At 41.0% G+C, this 25,175-nt stretch overlaps 1 protein-coding gene across 4 annotated transcripts in view; it reads left to right on the forward strand.

Annotated features, from left to right (window-relative positions):
• phtm (phantom) overlaps positions 1 to 25,175 on the forward strand; it is a 486,877-nt gene that overhangs the window by 369,373 nt on the left and 92,329 nt on the right. For all 4 annotated transcript variants that reach the window (XM_067139510.2, XM_067139509.2, XM_067139508.2 and 1 more), the window contains one exon: positions 13,510 to 13,709. In XM_067139510.2, the coding sequence (XP_066995611.2) occupies positions 13,510 to 13,709 (200 nt within the window). The remainder of the gene's footprint in view (positions 1 to 13,509; positions 13,710 to 25,175) is intronic.

Consider the following 25,175-nt stretch of genomic DNA (forward strand, 5'->3'; position numbering starts at 1 on the left):
GACGTAAAATAAACAAAGGATAAAAATGTATATATAGTCTAAAATAAATATGAATTCTTAAAACATATTACAGGTGTTGTTTAATCCTACAGCATGTCCTAGTGACTTAGAAGAAAGGAAACGTAGAGGATTAAAAGAAAACACACATAAGATTTAAAGTACATCCTCTTTATTAATCCATGAATTAAAGCTGTTATTAAAACCAAGCCATTTAACATACAGTTTATTGCCACGACGTCGAATAATACGTTCAACTAAATAGTGATCAGGATATTTTGTTTTCTGCAGTTCTTCGATGTAGAATCCTCCTTCAATAGGCTGTCCTCTGAGATCGCGAAGTAAATACGTAACTGGATTAGTAAGCTTAACACTTCTGATTTGAAACATTTCAGTGCTCCAGTTAGGTGTGTATCCTTTTGCAAAGATAGACTTGTGTTTGCTGATGCGAACAAAATCACCTTCTTTAAAGCGATGGCGACGTGGATCAGCTGTTTTAATTACAAGATGAATAGCATTTATATTTATTTTAGACTATATATACATTTTTATCCTTTGTAACAAGACGTGGCTTTGTTCCGATAGTGCGATGAGGTGTATCGTTGTAGGTAGATAAAAGTCTAGTTAGCAGATCAATCCAACGATATGTACCTTGCGCTGTAAATTCTCGCCACATCATTGTTTTGAGTGTACGATTAAAGCGTTCTACAACACTTGCCTTGAGATTGCTGAACGTAGAGTAGTGTTGAATGCCAAATAACTTGAGGTAAGAAGAAAAATCCTTGTTGTAAAACTCTTTACCTTGATCAGTTTGAAGAAGCCTTGGGCAGCGTTTCGATTCTTCAACAATATGTTTAAATGCTTCTTTAACTTGAGCTGCTGTTTCAGAACGCACGGGTTGTGCAAAAGCAAACTTCGAGTACACATCGATAACAGTAAGTAGATACTTATACCCCTTATTACTAGAAGCATATGGAATCATTTCTACTAAGTCTGCTTGCCGGAGGTCATCTTTTCCTCGTGTAATAACGCGTCTGCGACAGTAGGTGCGAGGTGCTGGTTTATGTAACTCATGTGCGATGTTTACCTTTACAGGTGAGATCTCCTCTTGACGAGCCATTACAAAATAATGCCGGCATAACGTAGTTCTCTTTCTATTTCTAGAATTTCTGATCCGTGACCAGTGTGACCAGCCTCTTGCGATGCTCTTAAAAGTTGTAATCGTTCAATGAGTAAGTTTTGGTCATTCCAGTATCTTACATCCATATACGGCAACAAAGGCTTGTAGATAACATCTAGACTACGTGCAGTCGGAAACAGCTTAGAAATAAACTCACGATACTTGTAACTCTTATGTGCATTTACAGCTTCTGTCCTCTTGTAATTACGTCGTATTGCGTCAGTAGCAAAAAGTATTGCTTTATATTTTTTAAGATCATCGTGTAAAATTATATCCTTGTCAGGTATTCGTGAGAAAAGAAGTTCTAACAGTCCTTTCGTAGGTTTATAGGTAACACCTTTTACAATGAGTTTGTTGTTATTAATCTTAACATTTGAATTTCCTATCCGGAAACAGTCATCTTCGTTGCGAATACCGTAGATAGTGTCAGCTTGTCCTGTAAAAAGTTTTTCTATATAAGGTGCAAAGAGAGATCCATAGGTATCTTGAATAAAAGTTCTAAACTGATTGCGATACTCTGGTGTAATCATAACCTCAGACAAAGATGGTAGATTTTGCGTCGATGTAGTAGGTGTTTCTGCAATAACATCTGTAGTTAAAAACTCAACACGCTTAGATGGTGATGTATCATTAAGTTCTTCTTCTCCTTCTTCCTTATCTTCCTCTTCCTCTTCTTGATCTACATCCTGCTTCTTCTCTTCCTTATCTTGTTCATGCTTTTCTTCTTCATGCTTCTCTTTATGATATGATGTTTGCATAGAAGCAAAACTTGAAGTAGACTGCGGTAATGAAGTAGAATTAAAAATTTCTTTGAGTGGTGTACTTAGTTGTGTCTTTAAAAATAAATCCGTGTCTGCTTGAATACGTTTAAGCTCTTTAAATTTCCGTCGGATATTGTTTCTAGCTTGGATGATATGTTTTGTGATCTCCTTGCTAGATGTTAACATGATGATGGTTTTTAATCAAGTAGTTACTGTAATTCTGTGTTAATGCATATAAAATGATCGAAACCCATGCGATATCGTCCATGCTGTACATCACCTTCTTTATCAATAACTAAAAACCTGTAACGGTGTAATGACCAACATTTAGCACACATACGTTTAAAGTCATCGAATGACATATCAGTGTTAACATGAACGTTATACACATGTGGCATGTTGCGCTCATCTTGTCGAAAAAGCACAATAACATTTGGGTTGTCGCGTATCAACTGCTTAGGCACACGAGAATAGGTTTGGCACAAATAGATGCAATCAACATATTTATGCCGACCCATACTAACGAATGCACGAATAACGTTTTGCTGTTCTGTTGCGACATCATCAAAGATCATAAGAGTATTAGGAAGCACATCGTCTGGTGATGGTACTTGCTCATGTGAATTAAATTTAAAATATCTTATTCCATCTTTAACTAGATCGTGTATTACAGTTTGTAGAATAGTATATAGCGGCTGATAGAGTGACTTTGCGAAAACGTAAATATTCTCGAAGCGTACACCATTTACAGAAGTAATAAGTGTGAGTAAAAGATTTCTTTTACCGCATCCCGACGGACCTGATATAATACATCGAACAGTGAAAGGAAACAACGTTCCATGACGTTTTCTTGTAGTTGTACTAGAACTAGGTAAGAGATGTGGTACAATGTCGGTAACAGGTAGTGTGTCTTGCTGCTTTATAATCTTCATGATAACTGAATCATAAAGTACGTAATAGTAATATATATATTAAACGAAACAAGAGGCAACGGTTAGTTTATGAAATGCTCTTGACTAGTAAAGTCGTGTACAGCATGGTGAAACAACGATATCCAAACGACATGAAGAAGAAGAAGAAGAAAGTAAAAACTGTTGGATGGAAAGATGTTATAAAGGCTGCGCAAAAAGCTATTCGAGGGGAATACAATCCTCGTGTAGCTATTACTAAAGCGTTACGCGCAGCAAGAGCGAGAATTTCTCCGAAGTGCAGAGCAGTATTTAGTAAACGTGCACGAATTATTCCTGTACCAAAACGAGGAGGATTTCTCCCTGCGCTGTTTGCTGGCTTAGCAGCTTTAGGGTCATTGCTAGGTGATGCTAGTACTGTAGCGAGAACTGTCAAAGCTGTAGAAGAAGCGAAACAACAGTTGAAAGAGAGTGAACGTCATAACAAGACGATGGAGGCAATTGCGTTACGAGGCAAAGGTGTGAACATGAAGCTAGCGCCATACAAGAAAGGGCTTGGTATCTACATTTCTCCAAAAAACGTCTACTGAATGCACTGCCATATCGAGCTCTAATGCATGATGTTTTTACGTTTGCTAAACAACTAGGAATTCATTATTTTCGAGGAGTGTATATGCGCGATCAACTACCAGCGCGCCCACGTGAACGTGAAAGTGCCGTAATTAACTTAGACGACAGTCGTGGACCTGGAACTCATTACGTTGCTTATGTAAAACGTAAATCTAAAGTATGGTATTTTGATAGCTATGGAGACTTACCTCCTCCTTTTGAGCTCATACGTTATTTCGGAAGCAGTGCAGACATTGTTTACAATAAAAACCGTGTGCAAAACTTTAATACACGCATGTGCGGACGATTATGTCTTATGTTCTTATATCAAACCCAGACAGTAGAGAAAGTGCATTAGTGTCTACGTGATGACGAACAGTGAAAGAACGTTTGCTGTACGTGGAGAAGGACCTGAAACAACCGTCTATTTTAATCCACCAATCGAACTTGGTTATCAGCCGCATAGTCTTGGACTAGTATCGTTTGAAAGCTACAATCAAATCTATAATGTGCGTGATGGTGTAAACAAGTTCTATTACGATGAGTATGTGCTAACACTACCTTCAGGTAGTTATACAGTAGACGATATTCACGACTATATTGAAAGTACGTTAATTGATCAGTTTAGTGAAGATAGTTTTAGTAATCATAATTACAAGTTCTCTATCACTATAAGCAACATTACACATAAATGTGTTATTGAATCATCATTTAAGATTTACTTCAAATCACAACCTGATTCGATTGGACCACTGCTTGGATTTTCATCGAGGGAGCTCCTACCGAACGTACGTTACGAGTCTGATCAACCTATAAAACTCTTCGATGATTATAATGTGAACATTACTTGTAATATTATTACAGACTTGAATAGTAATCTACAACCTTCGCACGTCCTGCACGACTTTATTGTTACAGAGGAACGTGGAGATACTATTTGTGAGAAACCAGCAGTAGTTCTTTATCATCCTGTGTCTGTAAAACACATTAGCAACATTACTCTTAGACTTGTAAATAAACGTAATCAACTTATTCATTTAGATCAGCACGCGTACGTAGCTTACAAACTACATCTTAAACCAGTATGAAAACCATCTATAAAACACGGTGTACATTCCGAAGACATACTACATGTGTGCAGAGACTCATCGAGTTAACAGATATCCATAAGCAGATACTCCAAGATTTAGGATATACACTACTACAACAGAATGGAAGAAATGCTAGACATTATGAATACAGTAGAAAGTCGTGAAGGTGTAGTACGAAGTGAGCTTCATTCCTATCAACCTTTTACGTTTGGATTAAATAACAATGAAGAAATTCATTTTATTATTAATCAACAAGATGTTTACACCTTACCACACGAAAGCTACCTCTATATTGAAGGACGACTAGAAAAGTCTGATGGAAGTGGACCAAGCACTTTACAACTAAACAACCATGCTCTAGCTTTTCTGTTTTCTGAAGTGCGATATGAATTAAATAATGTTGAAATAGATCGAACGAAGAATGTTGGTATTACAAGTGCAATGAAACTCTACCCTTCTTTCTGTGATGAAGAAAGTAATCTTTTGCGGATGGCTGGATGGTGTCCAAAAGCTACTAACAACTGGATGATTAATGAGGATGGAACTTTTACGGGTATGTTATCACTGAAACATATTTTTGGATTCGCAGAAGACTTTACACGTATTATAATCAACGCAAAACAAGAGCTTATTCTAATCCGTGATCGAAGTGATTACAATTCTCTTAAAGCAGTAGAAACACCAGTAGAATCGAAAATAACACTGCATCGTATATTGTGGCGGATTCCACATGTAACCTTATCTGATCGTGAAAAACATCGATTGCTCAAGATTGTAGAAAATGATACACCATTACCTATCCGTTTTAGAAGCTGGGAGCTGCATGAATATCCTGTGTTACCACCTACAAACAAGCATAGCTGGGCTGTTAAAACATCACGTTTTACTGAGAAGCCCTTGTACATTATTTTTGGATTTCAAACTAATCGTAAATTCAATCACGAAAAAGATAGCTCACTGTTTGATAACTGTAAATTAAGACACGTTAGACTATATTTCAACGGAATTAGGTATCCCTACGAAAACATAGACATTAACTTTGAGAAAAATAAGTTTGGGATGCTCTATGACATGTTTTGTAAATTTCAATCATCGTATTATCAGAAAGAAGATCGTCCGCTATTTACACCTCAAGAATTTAAAAATAAAGCACCGATTGTAGTTATAGACTGCTCTTATCATGAAGAGTCTATAAAAGAATCTCCAGTTGATATTCGTTTAGAATTTGAAACATCTGAAAACATTCCTGCTAACACAGCAGCCTATTGTCTTATTATTCATATGAGTGATGTTACTTACCATCCGCTAACGAATATTGTTACGAGACTATAAATAAGAATAGATCTTTATCATTTTCATTAGTGTGTGCTTCGACATCGTACGCTATGGAACAAAACTGTAAATGTGCATGCTGTTTGCATGCTCATACGCAACACCTTATTTATCTTACACGAGTGAGTGAGGCTATTAAGATGTTCTATAAACATAGATCGTCGATGCCGAAACATCTTATTCAATACTTACCACCAGGATTTTTATATACGTACGCTGCCTCTTACGTACATAATTTTTGGGGCATCCTTCCTCTACACAGTAAGATGTCGATCGAAGTAGCTTTATGCAGAACTTGTGAACGACATTACAAGCATCGAGGAGAAAATGGTGATGATGATTGGGATGGACCAAATCCGAGGATTGAACACTGTACACAGTGTATGAATGAACTTTCTCTAGTACCTCATGATGATGATGATTCCGAAAAGGAATAACAACAAGGTAAGAAGTATATGATCTTCTCTGTAAAGCATAACATACTTAGTATAATATATTTCTAAATGTTTTGTTTAATTTGAATGTTGCAGGAGGCATTTCAGAAGCATACGTTGTTAGGAAGCACACCAACCTTGTCAGCAGCAAAAACGAACACTGTTGTAGTACATTTGTAAATAAATATTTGATCGCATTCAAAAATGTTGTACTTATTGCATTGCTTTACACCGACTTACTCTTAAGAAAAAAAATCAGGTCTAAACATGCACAATGACGTCATCACTGCAGCACATGCTTACTCTAGCTTTCCCGATACATGTTTAAACTTGTTCGAATTTACCACTACAACATTCCTTTACACCGACTTACTCTTAAGAAAACGGACAAGTCTAAACAAGCATGATGACGTCATCACTGCAGCACGTGCTTACTCTACCTCCCCCGATGTATTATTAAACTTGTTCGAATTAACCGCCACCACATTTCAACTAAAGAGTGCAGCACCGAGGTAAGCGATGTAAGATAGCAGTAACTGTGTTGAACAAAAATGGCTGTTTGTCAAAAAGAATTTTTTCAAATTATCTGCTACTACATAGAGCGCAGCACTGCGCTCTCTTGTTTAAAGATGGCGGATGACAAAAAGCACGTGGGTTTGTAAAGCACGTGGAATTTACGACCACCACAAAGAGGGCAGCACGGTGCTCTCTAGATTAAAGATGGCGGATGACAACTGTTAGAAAAAAGCATCTAGGTTTTAAATTGCTCGCTACTACGATAAAGATAGCAGCACGGTGCTCAAAGATGGCTGCTTGTCAAAAGAGAATTTTTTCAAATTATCCGCTACCACATTTCAACTAAAGAGTGCAGCACTGAGGTTTGCGATGCAAGATGGTGGGTGACGGCTTGTCAAATTGATTTTTTCAAATAGTCCGCCTCAAAGGTAAGTAGCTAAAGAGGGCAACACTAAGGTTAGCAATGCAAGATGGTGGTTGACAGCTGTGACGTAAAAATTACCCGCAAGATAGCAGCACGATGCTCTTTTCATTAAAGATGACAGCTTGTCAAATAGAATTTTTCAAATTAACCGCCTCAAACGTAAGTAGCTAAAGAGGGCAGCACTGTTCTCTCTGGATTAAAGATGGCTGCTTGTCAAAAAGAATTTTTCAAATTATCCGCCACCACAAAGAGGGCAGCACGGTGCTCTCTTGATTAAAGATGGTGGATGACTGCTGAAGAGCACATAGAATTTGTTTCCAAACAAGAGTACGTGGAATTCGCCGCCACCACATTTCAAGTAAAGAATGCAGCACGGTGCTCTGTAGATTAAAGATGGCGTATGACAGCTGACGAAATTACCCGCATGATAGCAGCACGGTGCTCTGTTGATTAAAGATGGCAGATGACACCTGTCAAAAAAGCACATGGCTTTGTTTCCAAACAAGAGCACGTGGAATTTGCCGCCACCACATTTCAAAGGTATCTAACTAAAGAGGGCAGCACTATGCTCTGTTGATTAAAGATGGCGGATGGTAGCTGTCAAAAAAGCACGTGAGTTTGTTTCCAAACAAGAGCACGTGAAATTTTTCAATTTGCCGCCACCACATTTCAAAGGTATCTAGCTAAAGATGGCAGCACGGTGCTCTCTTGATTAAAGATGGCGGATGATAGCTAACAGAACGTTTCAAATTGCCCGCTACTACGTGCTTAAGGTAGTAGCCATAAAGAGGGCAGCACGGTATTCTGTGGATTAAAGATGGCGGATGACAGCTGACGAAATTGCCCGCATGATAGCAGCACGGTGCTCTGTTGATTAAAGATGGCGGATGACAGCTGTCAAAAAAGCACATAGCTTTGTTTCCAAACAAGAGCACGTGGAAATTGCCACCACCACATTTCAAAGGTATCTAGCTAAAGAGGGCAGCACTGTGCTCTGTTGATTAAAGATGGCGGATGACGGCTGTCAAAAAAGCGCGTGAGTTTGTTTCCAAACAAGAGCATGTAGAATTTGCCGCCACCACATTTGAAAGGTATCTAGCTAAAGAGGGCATCACGGTGCTCTCTAGATTAAAGATGGCTGCTGTCAAAAAGCATTTTTCAAACTATCCGCCACCACATTTCAAAGGTAAGTAGCTAAAGAGGGCTGCACTGTGCTCTATAGAGTAAAGATGGCGGATGACAGCTGTCAAAAAAGCACGTGGATTTGTTTATCTCGCGCTAGTGAGGTTAAGTTGGTAGCACTAAGGTTTAGACCCGCCAAGATGGCAGCACTGCCGATGACAGGTGACGAATTTGTAGCTACTGCGATAAAGAGGGCAGCACAGTTCTCTGTAGTTTAAAGATGGCGGATGACAGCTGTCAAAAAAGCACGTGGCTTTGTTTACCACGCGCTAGTTAGGTTAAGTTGGTACTACTGAGGTTTAGGCCCGTCAAGATGGCAGTACTGATGTTAGCGATGCGTTGTTGTCTGTCAAAAAGCACGTGGCTGTCAAAAAACACGTGGCTTTGTTTACCTCGCGCTAGTTAGGTTAAATTGGCACTACTGAGGTTTAGGCCCGTCAAGATGGCAGCAGTGAGGTTAGCGATGTGTTGTTGTCTGTCAAAAAGCACGTGGCTGTCAAAAACACGTGGCTTTGTTTACCTCGCGCTAGTTAGGTTAAGTTGGCACTACTGAGGTTTAGGCCCGTCAAGATGGCAGCAGTGAGGTTAGCGATGCGTTGTTGTCGATGACATCTGTCAAAAAGCACGTGGCTTTGTTTACAAATTCAAATCTCGCGCCAAAATTCAAATTTCCCGCCAGAATTCAAATTTCCCGCGGGAGGAGGCGCCCGAATCCCTGTATTATACTACTAATCTGAAACACTAAATACAGAAATAGAATCCATAACGCAATGATCATTCTGTACATCGTTATATACATTTCTTGCTTTCACTCGTTTTTCTTACGTTAGGTTAATAGTTTAATTTTGCATTTACCGAACGATAGGCTGCCTGGTTTGAGTTACCTAACTGTAAGCTTCCATTCGGGAGATAGCGGGTTTTTACCGAACTGTCGGTAGCCCTGAAGATGATTTTCCGTGGTTTCCCATTTTCACACCAGGCAAACTCTGGGGGATGTACTTAAAGTAAGGCCACCGTCGCTTCCTTCCCACTCCTTGACCTTTCCTATCTCATCGTCGCTATAAGACCTATCTGTGTCGGTGCGACGTAAAGCAAATTATTTAAAAAATATATTTATTCTATACCATTCTTATTTTTTACCTCAAGATATAATTTAATTTACGTTCGGTCTAATTTACGAGAATAAAGATATATATTTAAAAAATACATAGACAAACAATATATAAGGCATTAAATTAAGTAGACAGAAAGAACACCATTTACTACTTTATTTCGTTGCTCGGAGTTGTAATTCATGTACTAATTATATTTTATCAGAATATATTGTTTAAAATGATAATTATATTTAATGTTAACTGTTTAATTTTCATTGATTCAGTGTTTGCAATACGAAGATGGCACCACGTATAAAATATAAGTAATAAAAATACAAATCAGAACAAACATGAGTATTATAGTATTATTTTATCGCTTGCTAAAACAAGTTCAAGTGATTGCCTGTTGTTTCCTACGATTGCCCTTCTCGCGAGTATAGTTCGCCCGTCAATATACACTAGTGTCCAAATGTTAAGCATAAGTTACGAGTAAGCAGGGCAATAGGAAATAGACCGCAAATCGCACGACATATGCACCTACCAACCTTACGTGTTCGCTCTGTATAGGAAAGGAGTGTTCCCTGCTTTGGCTAGCGCCGTAAACGCAAGGTAAACACAGCCAGTGCCTGTGCCCCATATTCCCTCAGTCATGTTTGCCCTGTTATTGTGTGCGGAGTGTAGCCTCGTGGTGAACCGGACAAGATAATGGCACAACGACGCCATTTGGACCTCGTTTTGCAGGGTAAAGTACTCGGCCGCCTGGAAGCAGGCCAGACAGAGTCCGAAGTCGCCGTATCGTTGAATGTGCCACAAAGTGTCATTTCCAGGCTTTGGAGACGATTTCGAGACACAGAAGATGTTATTCGTAGGCCAGTACCAGGTCGACCAAGGGTAACCACCCCACAAGAGGACCGACATCTCGCCTTAATCGCTCGACGAAATCGAAGTGCACCTGGAAGACAATAGTCGACGGAGCTTGCAGCCGTCTCAGGGGTTGCCGTTTCCCGGAAAACTGTGTACTGGAGGCTCAGAACAGCAGGGCTGTTTGCCCGACGTCCAGCGGTGTGCTTCCCGCTCACTCCAGAACAGAGACGGGCCCGTTTACTGTGGAGCCGTCAACATCGAAACTGGACCATGAATGAATGGAGGCATGTGCTCTTCACAGATAAATCCCGCTTCAGTGTGCAGAACGATTCCATTTGCACATTAATATTGAGAGAACTGGGTTGCTGATACAACCACAGGAACTTCGTTGAACGGGACCAGTATGGAGGTGGTGGCGTCATGCTGTGGGGCGGCATCATGTTCAACAATGGCCGTACGCACCTGCACATCTTCATGGGTGGTCCGAGGAACACTGTTAACGCTCGGAGATACAGGGATGAGGTACTGAGACCACATGTTCGACTTTTCACAGGTGCGGCTGATCCAGACTTCCTCTTAATGGAAGATAATGCCCGACCGCACCGCGCTGCTCTGGTGGATAAATTTCTGGCTGGGGAAGACATTCATCGCATGGACTGGCCAGCGAGTTCTGCGGATCTGAATCCTATAGAACATGCCTGGGATGCATTGGGGAGACGAATTGCATCCCGTCGGCCTCCACTAAGGACCCTCCAAGACCTTCACATTGCCCTTTCGGAGAAATGGGATCGACTGCCACAAGAGCTCTTGGACCATCTGATAGAGAGCATGCCACGTCGCTGCGAAGCATGTGTGGCCATTAGGGATAACCATACACCCTATTAACAGCATATTTTGTTGTGGAAGACAATGCCGAATTCTGTTAGTTGTTGTCAAAGGTGTACCTTAGCTATCAGACCCTTTCTGACACGGTTTTTTGGGCAAGTTGCATGACATATGGTGTGTGTGATTCAGCTTCCGTTTGTTCAGCAATCCGTCTGACATTCCTATCAGGCGGTATGGCTTCGTTTAGTGATTATGCTTAACTTTTGGACACTTGTGGAGTTTCAAGCGCTCTCTCTTCGGGCGAAACACGTTCGAGACCCGGACCTTCAAACGAGTATGAGCGAGTGAAAAACATTCATTGCAGTGCTCTAATACTTGCCATTCAAAGTGTTTAGCGCCACACACAAGTGGCTACAAGAGAGAGAACAACATGTTAACAGTATAGCCACTTGGTCATCGTTTTAGAAATAAAAATAGAGCCATTTTTTAAATTCATCGTAATAAACGTATTATTTTATTTTTGGACTTTGGGATGTGTAAGGTTTTGAGATCTGTTCATCGATGGCAAGTGTAGAGGATGGTTTCCAAAACACGCAGAAAAATATTTAGGTTGCCCAGCATGAACACCGCTTCAAACGCGAAGCACGAGATTTTCTTATTTTCGTGCATTGCATGCATGGGTTTGCAATTCAAACCATGGGGATGTAATTTTGCCTTTCAAAAATTCCACCACTTGCACGTTGCGGGATTTGAACCATGGGAAACCTGGTGAGAAGCCGGTGACAACGTCTCCTGGCTGTGACGTTCTCCATGATTTAGTGCAACAAGGTGTAAGTATAAAAAGGCATTTGCTTGGTGTGAAAATGGGAAACCTCGAAAAACCCTCTTCCGAGCTGCCAATGGTTGGGTTCGAATCCATCTTCTCACGTATGCAAGCTTACATCTACACGAACATCACGGCGTAGCCAATAGCAAATGAGCCCTAGAACTTGCACTTGAGCACAATCCCAGTATTTCCGTTTTCACGCTAAGATCAAGTATAGCCGTGAGTTACTCGCATACAGCTGGCTTCTGCTTATCGTAGCATGAATATTTCTACTGGTAGGCACAACTCTTGGTACTAAATTTACGGCTGAATTTGAGGAGATAAACCCTCTCTGTCGAACACATGAGTAAATATTTAATAGTTAGTGCAATGTGCAAGATTAAATGTCGAAGAAAATAATTTGTCGGTGACATTCGTGAGTTATTGTACGAAACAGTTGATTTTCTGACTCAGTGACGTCCTCGTTTTTGGTGGCTACAGTGGAATACAGGTACTCACACTCCAACTGTCATCAATATTTGTTCAGAAGGGCTTACAGTACATGTCTAATAAGAGATTTCCACATTGAGTATTAAAAGTAAGAGGTAATGCCTTGCTAGCAACACGTCATCATTAGTGGTCAGAGTTACTTCTGAGATTCAGTGATGGAGTATGGTGACAGTTACCTTGGCTAAATTATCCTTTGTGTTAGACGCCCCACCTCCCTTCTACGCTTCTTCTTCATCGGAAAATAATTCTGATCCACCCTAAGCGACGTCCTCAATATATTTTCCTGCAGTAGCATGGTCAGTTATTTCTTTCGTGCTTTCGTGTGTGTTTGAAATTTAGAGAGAGAGAGAGATGTTTATAAGTAGGGCCTATAGAAAATAATTAGTTGTGCCACCACAGAGACACGCAATAGTTAGAACATTCCTCCTCATTGGGTTAGCGTCAGTAATGGCATCCGGTCGTAAAGCTGGGCTTAATATTAATTAATTAGTACCGTTCCCAGATGATTGTAAAAATGGCTTGGTAAGAAAGAATTTGTTGTAGGATATCCTTGGTGTGAATGAGCCTCGAGAATAAATATTTGGTCTCAGGCAGGAAGTAATAGAATATCAGGTACAAAATATCATCACTTATCTTCAATAAATAAGAGAATGTACTTGGTAGGTCAGACTGATTGTTGAAATGTATTATAACCAAAATTTGGTTTAGCAAACGTCTACTATCGACTGCGGTACGTTAGTTACAATCGTCACATCTCGTGAATGTGCTGAACTGCTCGTTGATTAGAATCCTTCGTTGTAAAGCTAATTACTCTACTTGGTAAGTTTGTATAAGGGAAAATGTCATTGACTGGTGATACTAAAATATTTTGGCGTGAGACAAATGCATTAATGTATTACGTCTGAGTGACCCTTGTACACATCGGTCTATATTGACGAGTCACTATATAATCCTGTCTTTCACTTTATTTGTTCCAGAGATTGAGGAAATTATGTGAGGAACCCATGGACCCATCTCTTGTGCTCCTCGACAGCATGGGAAATGCGATCAGTTCGCTAGTGTTCGGTAAGACATGGGAGGAGAATGATCCTGTGTGGCGCTGGCTGGCCAACACTCAAGAAGAAGGCACCAAATTAATCGGTGTGGCAGGTGCCATCAACTTCCTTCCTTTCCTCAGGCAAGTAATTGAAAATAACGCGTCGTAGTTTTCTACCTGATTTTGTTAAACTGTTTATGGCCTTCTGTCTTCAGATAGGTTGCCTGTATGCTTTGCATCGTATTACGGGCTTATGAATCAATGTGGTAACATATTGTAGCGTAGAATATCGGAACATTTCATACCTAGCACTCGATTTCCAACGTACGGCCATTACTCCTGGCGTGAAAGTTAAACATACATAGAGGGGAAAAAAAGGACGAAGAATCAAAAAATATTTTGTAGGAAAGTAAATAGCACTGGTCAGCAATGATTTTTGTTCTCAAAAGCAATTAGCTGGCCCAAAATAATTATTTACACTTAATTCAGGAATATAATCATTGTGAGCAGGGACAGGTTCCTCAGTCTGTTCTTAAGTTGTCACCCTGTCCATTGTAACTGTAGTTTTACCCCATCAAGTAGTCAACAGTGTATTATTCAACAAATGATAACAATTGAAAGCTACTACATAACAGTCCTGACTCAATGTTGGCTTTCTTGCTGTAAAATGAACTGTGTGTTGTGCGTATTTGAGTGATTGTCGTTCAGTTGTGTTCGTGGTGTACATTCAAGGTGATTTCTATTCTGCGGTGCATGTATAATACATTCATAAATGAAAAGGTAACTTGTAAACATGTCACGTAAATGTCCAAATGCCCCCGAAATCTCTGTTACATACGTGGCGAGTGCACTGCAAAGCATCAAAGAAAGTGCATTACGCCCCGTATAAATATATCTTATCACCTGTAGTTTGGGTGCGGTGTTAGTGATCAAGACAAGAAATGGGCACCTCATCTTTGCTGTGTTTCATGTGCAAACAAGTTTTGCCAGTGGCTTCGAGGTTCTCGTACATCCGTGCCTTTTGCTGTACCAATAATTTTGAGGAAACAGTAGGATTATTTAAAGGATTGTTACTTCTATGTCACCAAAATAGTAGGTTTCTATGCATAGAGCAAGAAATCAGTCGGTTATCCCAATTCTCCATCGCCGATGTGGCCTGTTGCACGTTGTCCGTGTTTTCCTGTTCTTCTTCCCACTGAATCTTATGTTTTAGAACACGATTATGAAGAAGAAGAAGAATTGTGGGAAGACGAACATCAATCCTTGCAAATTCAGTGAACGCGATGTGATCTCACAAGAGGAGCTAAACGACCCGGCTAGGGACCTTAATCTATCCAAAAGTCATACTGAGCTGCTGAGATCACGAGTATAAAGGTGTAATGTACTGGACAAGGAAACAAGGGTTAGTATATTTCAACATCGTGAAGATAATTACATTCAGTATTTTTCAACCAAAGAATGCCTCAGATAATTATTGCAACGGTGTAGACGGTTTATTACAAACCCTTGGAGTCATTCCTAATACTGGTGCGTGGTGATTCTTCTTAATTTCGTAATCAAAGCGGGGGTATTTTGCTGATTTACAGATTTGGAATATTTTTGAGAAGCATTGAATTCGATACAGTTTTAGATGGAAACGGAAAACTTGCCTGGAAATGCCTTAAAGTTGTCACAAGAAGTGTGGTGTTTGAAAGCCGTTTCACTGCACTACGGCAACAAACTCCCCCGATTCCAATTGCCCATTAAACGTATTTGAAGGATGCAGACTGTTAATGCGGAGTACTACTGTTTGTTTATACAAACCAGTCTGCGAGCTGCGCCAAGAAGAAAACGACTACACATTATATATAACACAATCATCGTTCTACACGACAATGCAAGTGCGCATGGAGCAGGAGTGGTGTCTGTTTTATTCTGTCGCTAGAGCTAGGAAGTGCTCTATCACCTACGACACTCTCCAGATTTTTAAGCCCCTGCGACTTCGACCTCATCCTAGAGATGAAAGGCTCGCTCCGTGAGATTCGCCTCCGAAAAGTTGAGTCGTTCTGCGGGCAATTAATCGCTCTCTTCTCACAATCCAGGGATTAGGCAGAGACTCTATGTCACTGGGAACAGGTACGCAACGGCGGTAACCACATCGAAGGCCTGTAAAACCTAGAACCTTGTACGTATGCTACGTACCTACAAAATAAATAATAGCCACTATTAAAAATTTAACCTATATAATTTATATGACACACTGAGTGAAACATCTGTATTGAGGCGAGTACGAATATGGTAAATACCGAAACGAAATACACACAGTGAATAACAGGGGAGATAACTACCTAACCAGTCTTTAATGGCTGGCAATCAGGTATTGCTCACTTGTTATCCAGTCTGTTGAAGTTATTAGGAATTTTTTTTTTTTTTTTGCTAGGGGCTTTTACGTCGCACCGACACAGATAGGTCTTATGGCGACGATAGGATAGGAAAGGCCTAGGAGTTGGAAGGAAGCGGCCGTGGCCTTAATTAAGGTACAGCCCCAGCATTTGCCTGGTATGAAAATGGGAAACCACGGAAAACCATCTTCAGGGCTGCCGATAGTGGGATTCGAACCTACTATCTCCCGGATGCAAGCTCACAGCCGCGCGCCTCTACGCGCACGGCCAACTCGCCCGGTATTAGGAATTTTACGTATTTCCACCGCTTCCTCTATGACGTGTGGATAACAACTCGAACATTTTTTGACACGACGTCATGACCCAACGATAGGGCATGTTTAGCTATTGCTGACTTATCTGACCGGTCGAGGTGGATTTTCTTTGCTGTTCCTTGATGTGAGTACTAATGGACCGGCATATCTGGCCAATACATACCTTGCCGCAAGTGCAGGGAATTTGGTACACCCCAGGTTGTAATAGAGGGGACAGTTTTCCCCTGTTTTCACCTAACTGTGACCAGTTTCTTTGACGATGCAAAGCCTGTTTTTGTACTGTGCTTTCGGAGGATCTTAGCAATTCGTTCGACGGTGTTGTGCATATGAGATGAGGTTTTATTATTATTCTCTCTGGATGCAGGACTCTATAAATCTGTGCATCGGTGTTATCCTGTTTCTGTGTGGAAGGAGGTGAGAATCTGTGAGGAGATAGCGATTTTCATGGGTAGGCTTGCGGTAGACAGTGTGCCGTCCGGCTTGTTTTTTAACAGAAGATCCAAGAAAGGTAAACACCCATTCGACTCCATCTCCATCGCAGATTTAGTTGAAGGATGCTGCAGATTTAGGTGGTCTAGAGAGTGGTGAAGTTTCTACGGACCTTCTATCCACACCACACATGACGTATCATCAACACACCTCCACCAAATTACCGGTAGACAGACGCCGAGGAAAGAGTCTAATCCGCAAAATGCTCCATGAAGTACTTATCCACCACTGGTGACAGTGGACTTCCGTAGGTCGGTGAGCTTTGGAAGAGCTTGTATTCTCTTTCGGGTAGAACTAACAGCAGCGTGTATGTGGGAACTTCATCGTAGTGGACATTGGATAGCAGCAATAGTCATGACCGTGGACGAGCATTTCTTACAGGGCCAACAGATGTCACATTAGATTACGAAAATTTTGGTCCGCGGAATTCGACTGCTCATTGTATGGATCTGGCTCAGTTTTACGGCCGGATGCTTTACCTGACGCCAATCCCGGATGTCCTCACTGTTGCATGTTTTTCTGGTGGTTTCTAGTCTGATGTATTGTATGTAAATGAATATGTGTATTAAGACGAGCACAATCACCCAGTCCCCGAGCAATAGGAGTTAACTAGATGCGGTTAAGTTCTCCAGTCCGGCCGGAAATCGAATCCAGGGCCCTCTCAACCACAAAGCCCGACAGGAATAGGATTACATCGTAACAAAAATTGTATCTGCCATCTTCACTGTTTACTTCAGAACAGTTAAATACAAAGAAAGTACCTTAATTAGAATAATACATAGAATAATCAAGAACTTGAGTCCCACAGATTTAAGTGCTTGTATGAACCATTACACCTTCTTTATTACGTCATGTTCAGGTGTCAGGGTTCTTCGATTTCTGTTGGTCAGTATATTCAATCATCCGGAACGTCCACCGTTGTCACGGCGTCCATACAACTTCCGCTTACGCAGGGCAGGTGCAACAGTTGATTTGAATCTGTTTAACGTCGCAGTAATGCTCTACCGGACAAGGTCAGTGGATGCAGAGTGGGTCTCGGCCCACAAGTTGCCACGACTGTTCCGTAGTCCGACAACTCTGCACTCCGACCGGCCAACTGAGCAGAGGAGGGGTGGCCACGGCTCTACCGTGGCTCTACGCCTCTGTGTTCGGAAGACGGTGAGGTGCTGGTCCCCACCGTCTGCTCTCCTGGGAATGGTTTTCCGTGGTTCTCCATTCTCCTGCACTAAAGCGAATGCCGGGACAGTTCTTACTGGCCGCCAACACTCTCACCTTCTCTTGGTTTATATACCGAGTGGTACAGCTGCCCCTATTCAGTCAGATTTATGTAACCTGTTGATTATAATCTAACTTAAAAACTTTGACCTTGGCTACTCACAGCGATGTCTGGTCTTACTACGCTTTCTATAATTCGTTTATTCGTGTCAACGAAATCAGCATTAACGATAAAATGCCGAATAATTGTAAAGAATCGTGAAAATTCTGTATCACAGAAAGTTCATATACAGAGAATTTGATGGCTGAATGCCTAGAATTAGTGTTGATATAACGCTGTAGAACGACAGGTCGTGATAGCCGAGCGTGCCCGAAGTTAGAGGAGAAATGCGGTGCTCGTTAGTCGGAGGTTCGAGGACGATATTTTACTTCGTTGTTAAATGTTCATTTGAGTCGCGTTGTTGAAGGCAAATCTAAATCATAATCAGTTGTCATGTTGCAGTTGTTCTGTTATGTTCATTTCTAAGTAGCTTTTAAAAGAGCTATTTGCAATATAATGCGCTATTGCCGACAGAAGTGCAATGGGCTTGTGTATGGCCATTCGATTAATGAAGGAAATGTCCAAAATGACCACCTCCTTCGTTAATGCATATGTGAGTACGGTAGAGGTGAGTCATTCTTGCTTGCTACAGCGTATATGGTGAAACCTGTCTGCACTTTGCTGTAAAGATTACTATTTGCTGTTTCATGTGCCCTACGTATGAATTACAGTCGTTCTTCGAGTCGAACGTGCGCAGTAGCTCGGTTGAATGGATTTTTCATAATGCTGACAATAACTGCAGTGCGCTTCATTCGTTGTAGCCATTTGCCATATAAAAATCGCATGTATTTATTCCTTTCCGATGTATGCTTTCTTTCTGAAGGTAAAACGTGACTTTTGGGACTTAAGGAAGTTAAACCTTAACTACGAATACCTTAAGAGTACAAAAGTTAAAATTAAAACCTCGTACCTAGATTGGAAACTCTGAATCCGTCAGAAAAATCACATGCTGGCTGCGATTATTACCATTTAGGCCACTCCAGGCGACGAAGAATAGGTCTCGTATCTCTGTACGAATGGAATAGTCTACGCTATAGCTTCGAAACTGATGTTGTATGTTACAAGTTCTGAACTCGAATGTGCAAACAGGTTTACCTTGCTGCAAACACCACAGTGTGCTAAAGAATCATGTCTCTCTTAAGCCCAGAGAGTTTCAACCATTCCCTTGGAGTAGAGTGTGTACGTATGACTTAATCTGTTTACCCTCCAGGGTTGGTTTTTCCCTCGGATTCAGCGAAGGATCCCACCTCTATCGCCGGGCAGTATCCTGGACTAGTGTACCTATTACTGTACTGGGTTAAATGAATCCAGATTTATGTTTCAAATGGTATTAACAATGAATTTGTCCGTAGTCGGTGTTTACGTGCCGATAATTATTATGTCTGTTTGTTATAACTTCCTTAGAAGAATACGCGAGACTTCAGAAAAATCAAGTCTTCGTAAAGATACCTAGAAGAGTACAAAATAATAATTAAAATAGGCAAGACTCAATAAAGTTTCGAATCCTCACTGCTCGCTGTAGCTTATACATGTACATCTAACACGGCTAATTCCGGGCAGCTACTTGTTGCTTGAATGCCTGAACGCGTAGCTCTTACAACTCTGTATTCACGAGGGGAGCGGAAGTTCTCGCTTCGTAAATTTACGGATGTGTTACAGCCTTATGGTCCATTTTTACAACTTAATTGAACGCTGTAACGGTAGTAATTACATGGCGTAAGCTATCACATCTGCTGTACAGAATTAGCGTGCCACAGAATAAAAAATACTGTGAAAAACGCGTTTCTATCAATTTGGATGTGACGAGACTATACAAAATGGCGGTGAATCCACATGTCTGTAATAGGTTCTAACCTATCACGTTTTCTATGACACCGTGGCCACCCTTTTCTGTCGAAAGAAAATGGCCTCTTGAACCAATCAGGTGCGAAATTCTCTACCGACAGCTATAGGAGTGGCTATGGTTTGTACAGTACAGTAACATTTCGTAAAAATGACTGGAGTATTGGACTCCACTCTACATAAAATAGTACAGTGTTTTTGAGATGGGCCTCACTTACTGCCTCTAGTACCGTTTTTGCATTGTGCGGGGAAGTCTATGTCCGACTGACTGCACATAAAATTGCTGTAAGATGTTGCGCAAGATAGGACTAAGACACATTTCATTCCTAGCTGGTTGCATATGTTTGGGGATAAATAGGGGCATAAACATATATATTCTTGCTGATACGTTTTTCTTATTTTTCTAATTCTTTCTTTGTTCTCCGTTCATTTTCTGTTTAAAGACGACACACACACCCCTTCCCCGGGCCAGTGGAAATAACCATTTAAGGTTAAAATCCCCGACTCTGCCTGGAATAGAACCCGGGGCCCCTTGAACCGAAGGCCGCCACGCTAACCATTTAGTCACGGAGCCGGACTCTCCGCACATCTCCTCCGATACAAATATCCCGTCCTGAGTGACGGCGTCACCGTCTAGAAGGCCCGCCTCGCCCTTCGAGGGAGGAGTGAACACATTTTTAGTAGTAGTACTGGACACCCAATGAAGTGAAAGCCCATAGTTACAGAGTCATCAAAGTCTAACAGCTCTGCACCACGCGCCTCATTCTTTTCAACTGGCTCCCTTGCTCTCTAAGACACATGATGGTCGCAGATTCAAATAAGATACTAAATTACCTGTCGTCATGTGTTTGCAATTACTCTTTTCGTAGAAAGTATATTCCGAAATAGAACGGTTTAATATCTCAGTGAACTACAAATATTATAGGCCTATTCCACAAAGATAAAGTGTCCCTGCCAGTTGATGCTGGATGTGAATTACTGAGAAACTGGTACTGTTTAATATTAAGCTGCTACTACTAATGATAATAATGATTTTTTCTGCTATTTGCTTTACGTCGCACCGACACAGATATGTCTTATGGCGACAATGGGATAGAAATGGCCTAGGAATTGGAAGGAAGCGGCCATGGCCTTAATTAAGGTACAGCCCCGGCATTTGCCTGGTGTGAAAATGGGAAAACACGGAAAACCATCTTCAGGGTTGCCGACAGTGGGGCTCGAACCCATTATCTCCCGATTACTGGATACTGGCCGCACTTAAGCGACTGCAGCTATCGAGCTTGGTAATAATAATGATTTAATGATATGATGCTTGTTGTTTAAAGGGGCCTAACATCTAAGGTCATCGGCCCTAATTAATGATAAATAATGTTCCTGCAGTTGTAATAGGATTTAAGAAACGCTAGAGGACAGGAATTTTTCCCTGAAGAGGATTTCTTAACGCACTTGAAAATGTGCTCACTCTTAAATGTCAAGCATTACGCCGGCATTCGATCCCGCAACGTTGAGTATTGAAAGCCATTGTGTAACCAAGTGCTCTGTCCGACTCGTTGGCTGAATGGTCAGCGTACTGGCCTTCAGTCCGGAGGATCCCGGGTTCGATTCCCAGTCGGATCGGGAATTTTAACCTTCATTGGTTAATTCCAGTGGCCCGAGAGTTGGGTGTTTGTGCTGTCCCCAGCATCCCTGCAACTCATAAGTTACAGCACACATAACACTATCCTCCACCACAATAACACGCAGTTACCTACACATGGCAGATGACGCCCACCCTCATCGGAGGGTCTGCCTTACAAGGGCTGCACTCGGCTAGAAATAGCCACACGAAATTATTATTTTTATTACCAAGTGCGCTGCGGAGCGAGTATCGCCTCGAATATGATCCTGTTCACGTTGAGTAAACTGACGGAACTAGAAATAGTAGTTTAAATAAGCAGATGAAAATCCTCCTTTATGATTGCATTCTGGAATGCTGGTTTAGGAGCTAATGATGGTCATCGCAACCACCTGCTTGCTGAATGCGTGTCTGATAAACCTGTGTTGTCACGGGAGGCAATGGCATTCGTGTTCTTTACTAAAATGAAATACTGTTTAGTACACAGCTCTCTACAAAAATAGTTGACAAGTGTACAGTTGTGGAGTGGTATCGGAGCATTTCTTTAACCTTCACATGGTACCTACGATGTAGTTGACAACATCTTACAGTTTTTTAACGGAGGCGGGGGGGGGGGGGGCTGTAGCCCGCTCCCCCGGCGTGGCAATCGACACAATCTACATAGTTTATCTTTTTCCTGCTCCGGAGGGGACATTTCACTGGTCAGAAGCTTCAGACTAATAAGGACAAAATGGCAGTTGTCAAAATCTGGCTGAACTCCCTGGAAAATGAAAATCCACAGCCTGTTTCCAGTCATTTGACTGGGTCAGCAATAAATGAATGAAGCCCTATCTAGCGGCAAGGATAGGAATTGTGCCGGCTGCCGAATCCTGTTGCATACCTCTGGGGCTATGATTAATGAATGACAGATGAAATGAAATGAAATGATATTGGATAGAGTGTTGCTGGAATGGAAGATGACAGGGAAAACTGAAGTACCCGGAGTAAAACCTGTCCCGCCTCCGCTTTGTCCAGCACAAATCTCACTTGGAGTGACCGGGATTTGAACCACGGAACCTAGCGGTGAGAGGCCGGCGCGCTAACGCCTGAGCCACGGAGGCTCCTGAAATCCCTGGACACAAATTTTAATGCGAAGGGCATATGAAAACTAATCTTACGCTTAGACAGATGTCCCAATCACCATGGTCACGATGTTGAAAGCTAATGTAACAATCATGAGGCATAATATTACGTTAACATAATATTGAATGCTGGAGAAATATGGCATGCACATGTAACCTATTTAACCTTTTCTTGATCTGAAGGATCACAAGCATTAGAGGAATGATGATTTGATGGCAACTATAAAAAAAGCACATTGAACTCCCTGAATATTAAATTCTATGTAACAATCGTCGTTAAACTAGTGTTACGTTAAGACAGGTGTCTCAATTACCATGCCTACTACGTTATAACGTAATGTGGCAACCACGGAACATAATGCATATTAGCGTATTTTAATTGAATGTCGTATTTTGGAGAAATATGTCCAGTACCTTTAACCATACTTTTGATACGACCCTCGTAGGTTTTGAGCTCAAGAAGCTTGCTTCGGCCCATGACCTTAGCGCTGCTATGTAAATGCAGGTGGGCAAACTTTAAGGTGTTGTGGGTAAATAATAACTTGAAATTCGATAGCACTGAAGTAAATGCGAAAGAATGGAAGGTCAGTTTGCAAAAGGACACTTTCCCATTTCAGTTTAATGCCTAGAAAAAGTAGCCTGCTTATATTCTCGTTTACCACCTAAACGAAATTCGGCAATGAAAATGAAAATACAGGTGAACAGTATGTGGTCGAAAGAAGAAAGATAGGGGCAATACTAATGCATTGCGCTCACTTTTTAATAGAACAGTGCAGTGATGTACGCTGTATAAACGCAAAATTCTTGTTGTTATGGAACAATTTAAATAAGTTTAATAGACCATTCTTTTCATTAATCGGGTTAAATTCTATGCTCATGAAATTAATGTTAAAACAAGGCGGTTACTGGCATGTGCGGACGAAAATTATAATTTACATAAATTGGCTACTTCATGTAGCTTTAATCATTCTTCGGGAGATGATCGATTCGAACCCCGTTGTCAACCCACCTGAAGACGACTTACTGCGGTTTCCCATTTTCATACCAGACACTTGTCGGAACTGTGCATTTCTTGACACAAAAAATGATCATATGAAAATTTCTCTAAGTCCCCGAATACAGTACAAGCACATCCGAAAGGAAGGAGTACATTATCATGGAGATTATTTTTTTTTGCTATTGGCTTAACGTCGCACCGACACAGGTAGGTCTTACGGCGACGATGGGACAGGAAAAGGCTAGGACTGGGAAGGAAGCGGCCGTGGCCTTAATTAAGGTACAGCCCCAGCATTTGCCTGGTGTGAAAATGGGAAACCACGGAAAACCATCTTCAGGGCTGCTGACAGTGGGGTTCGAACCCACTACCTTCCGAATACTAGATACTGGCCGCACTTAAGCGACTGCAGCTATCGAGCTCGGTCATGGAGATTTCTTTGCTACTCTATGCACTGGGATTTCTCTATACTTGGGCAACAAAAGTATGCACTTCGAAGCTTTTACGACGAGTTTAAATGATAATATTCGCTACAAATTGCACCAAGCGCTGCTTGCCACTATACTTACCTGTAAGTATCTAAAGTGTTTATTGGACAAATTTATATTAAAGAGTAAGACAAGAAATATTTGAATACGAAACACCATAGCACGGAACAAGATATGCGAAGTAGGATGCTAATTCTTTCGTACAAGAGTCTACTTGGTTTCTTAGTCAGGAGGTCTATCTTATTTTGGCATGGCCGCTAACTTTCCAATCCCATCGTCTCCGGAAAACGGTGAGTTAGCGTGACGTTAAATGCAGAACAAGAAAGGAAATACTGCTTTTACTATTTTTCTGAAAATTTAATTTGAATATCTCGTTTTTAGTTTACAATTTAAAGTAAGGTTGCATCATTCCTCCTCCTACCAGCGGATTCCGTACTACCGTGGAAAAAATGTACATTCGCTTATGAAAAGAATGAGTGCATTGTATCGTAAAAGTTCCTTCCAGTTCCACTTTTCTCAGAAACGAATGTACCTATAGATATAATGGTTTTTGTGGGTATCTACGATGTTTGTATCTGCATGGGAGGTGAATTTTATTTTGATAATCATTAAAATTAAGCCTGATAAAATATTAAATGTGAGGAACATACAATATCATGCGCTCATTGTTTTATTTTTTCATTTTTTATTTTATCTGAGTGACTGAACGCATTCCCTACTATACGAATATTTTTACACACAAGTTACTGATACATTTATATGACTATTTCCTGAACAAAAACGTAAACAGATTTAATGTAAAATCGTATATCGGAAATATGTGAACTACAACAAGGGAATTCCATAACGTATACATTTGTTGGAACAAAAACTAAGTAAAAAAATATTGAATGGTGGGAAATTTGTCAGAACATTGTGATAGGAGATATATGGAAGTACATGAAATATGAAGATTTTTCAGGTAGAAGTGTTGCAAAATGTTAAGAATATTATATTGAATTTTAGCGTATTCTGTTGAATATGCAGGTGTAATTTCTCGTGTCGGCTT

This window comes from Anabrus simplex, chromosome 2, assembly GCF_040414725.1.
Source record: "Anabrus simplex isolate iqAnaSimp1 chromosome 2, ASM4041472v1, whole genome shotgun sequence".
Taxonomy (NCBI): Eukaryota; Metazoa; Arthropoda; class Insecta; order Orthoptera; family Tettigoniidae; genus Anabrus; species Anabrus simplex.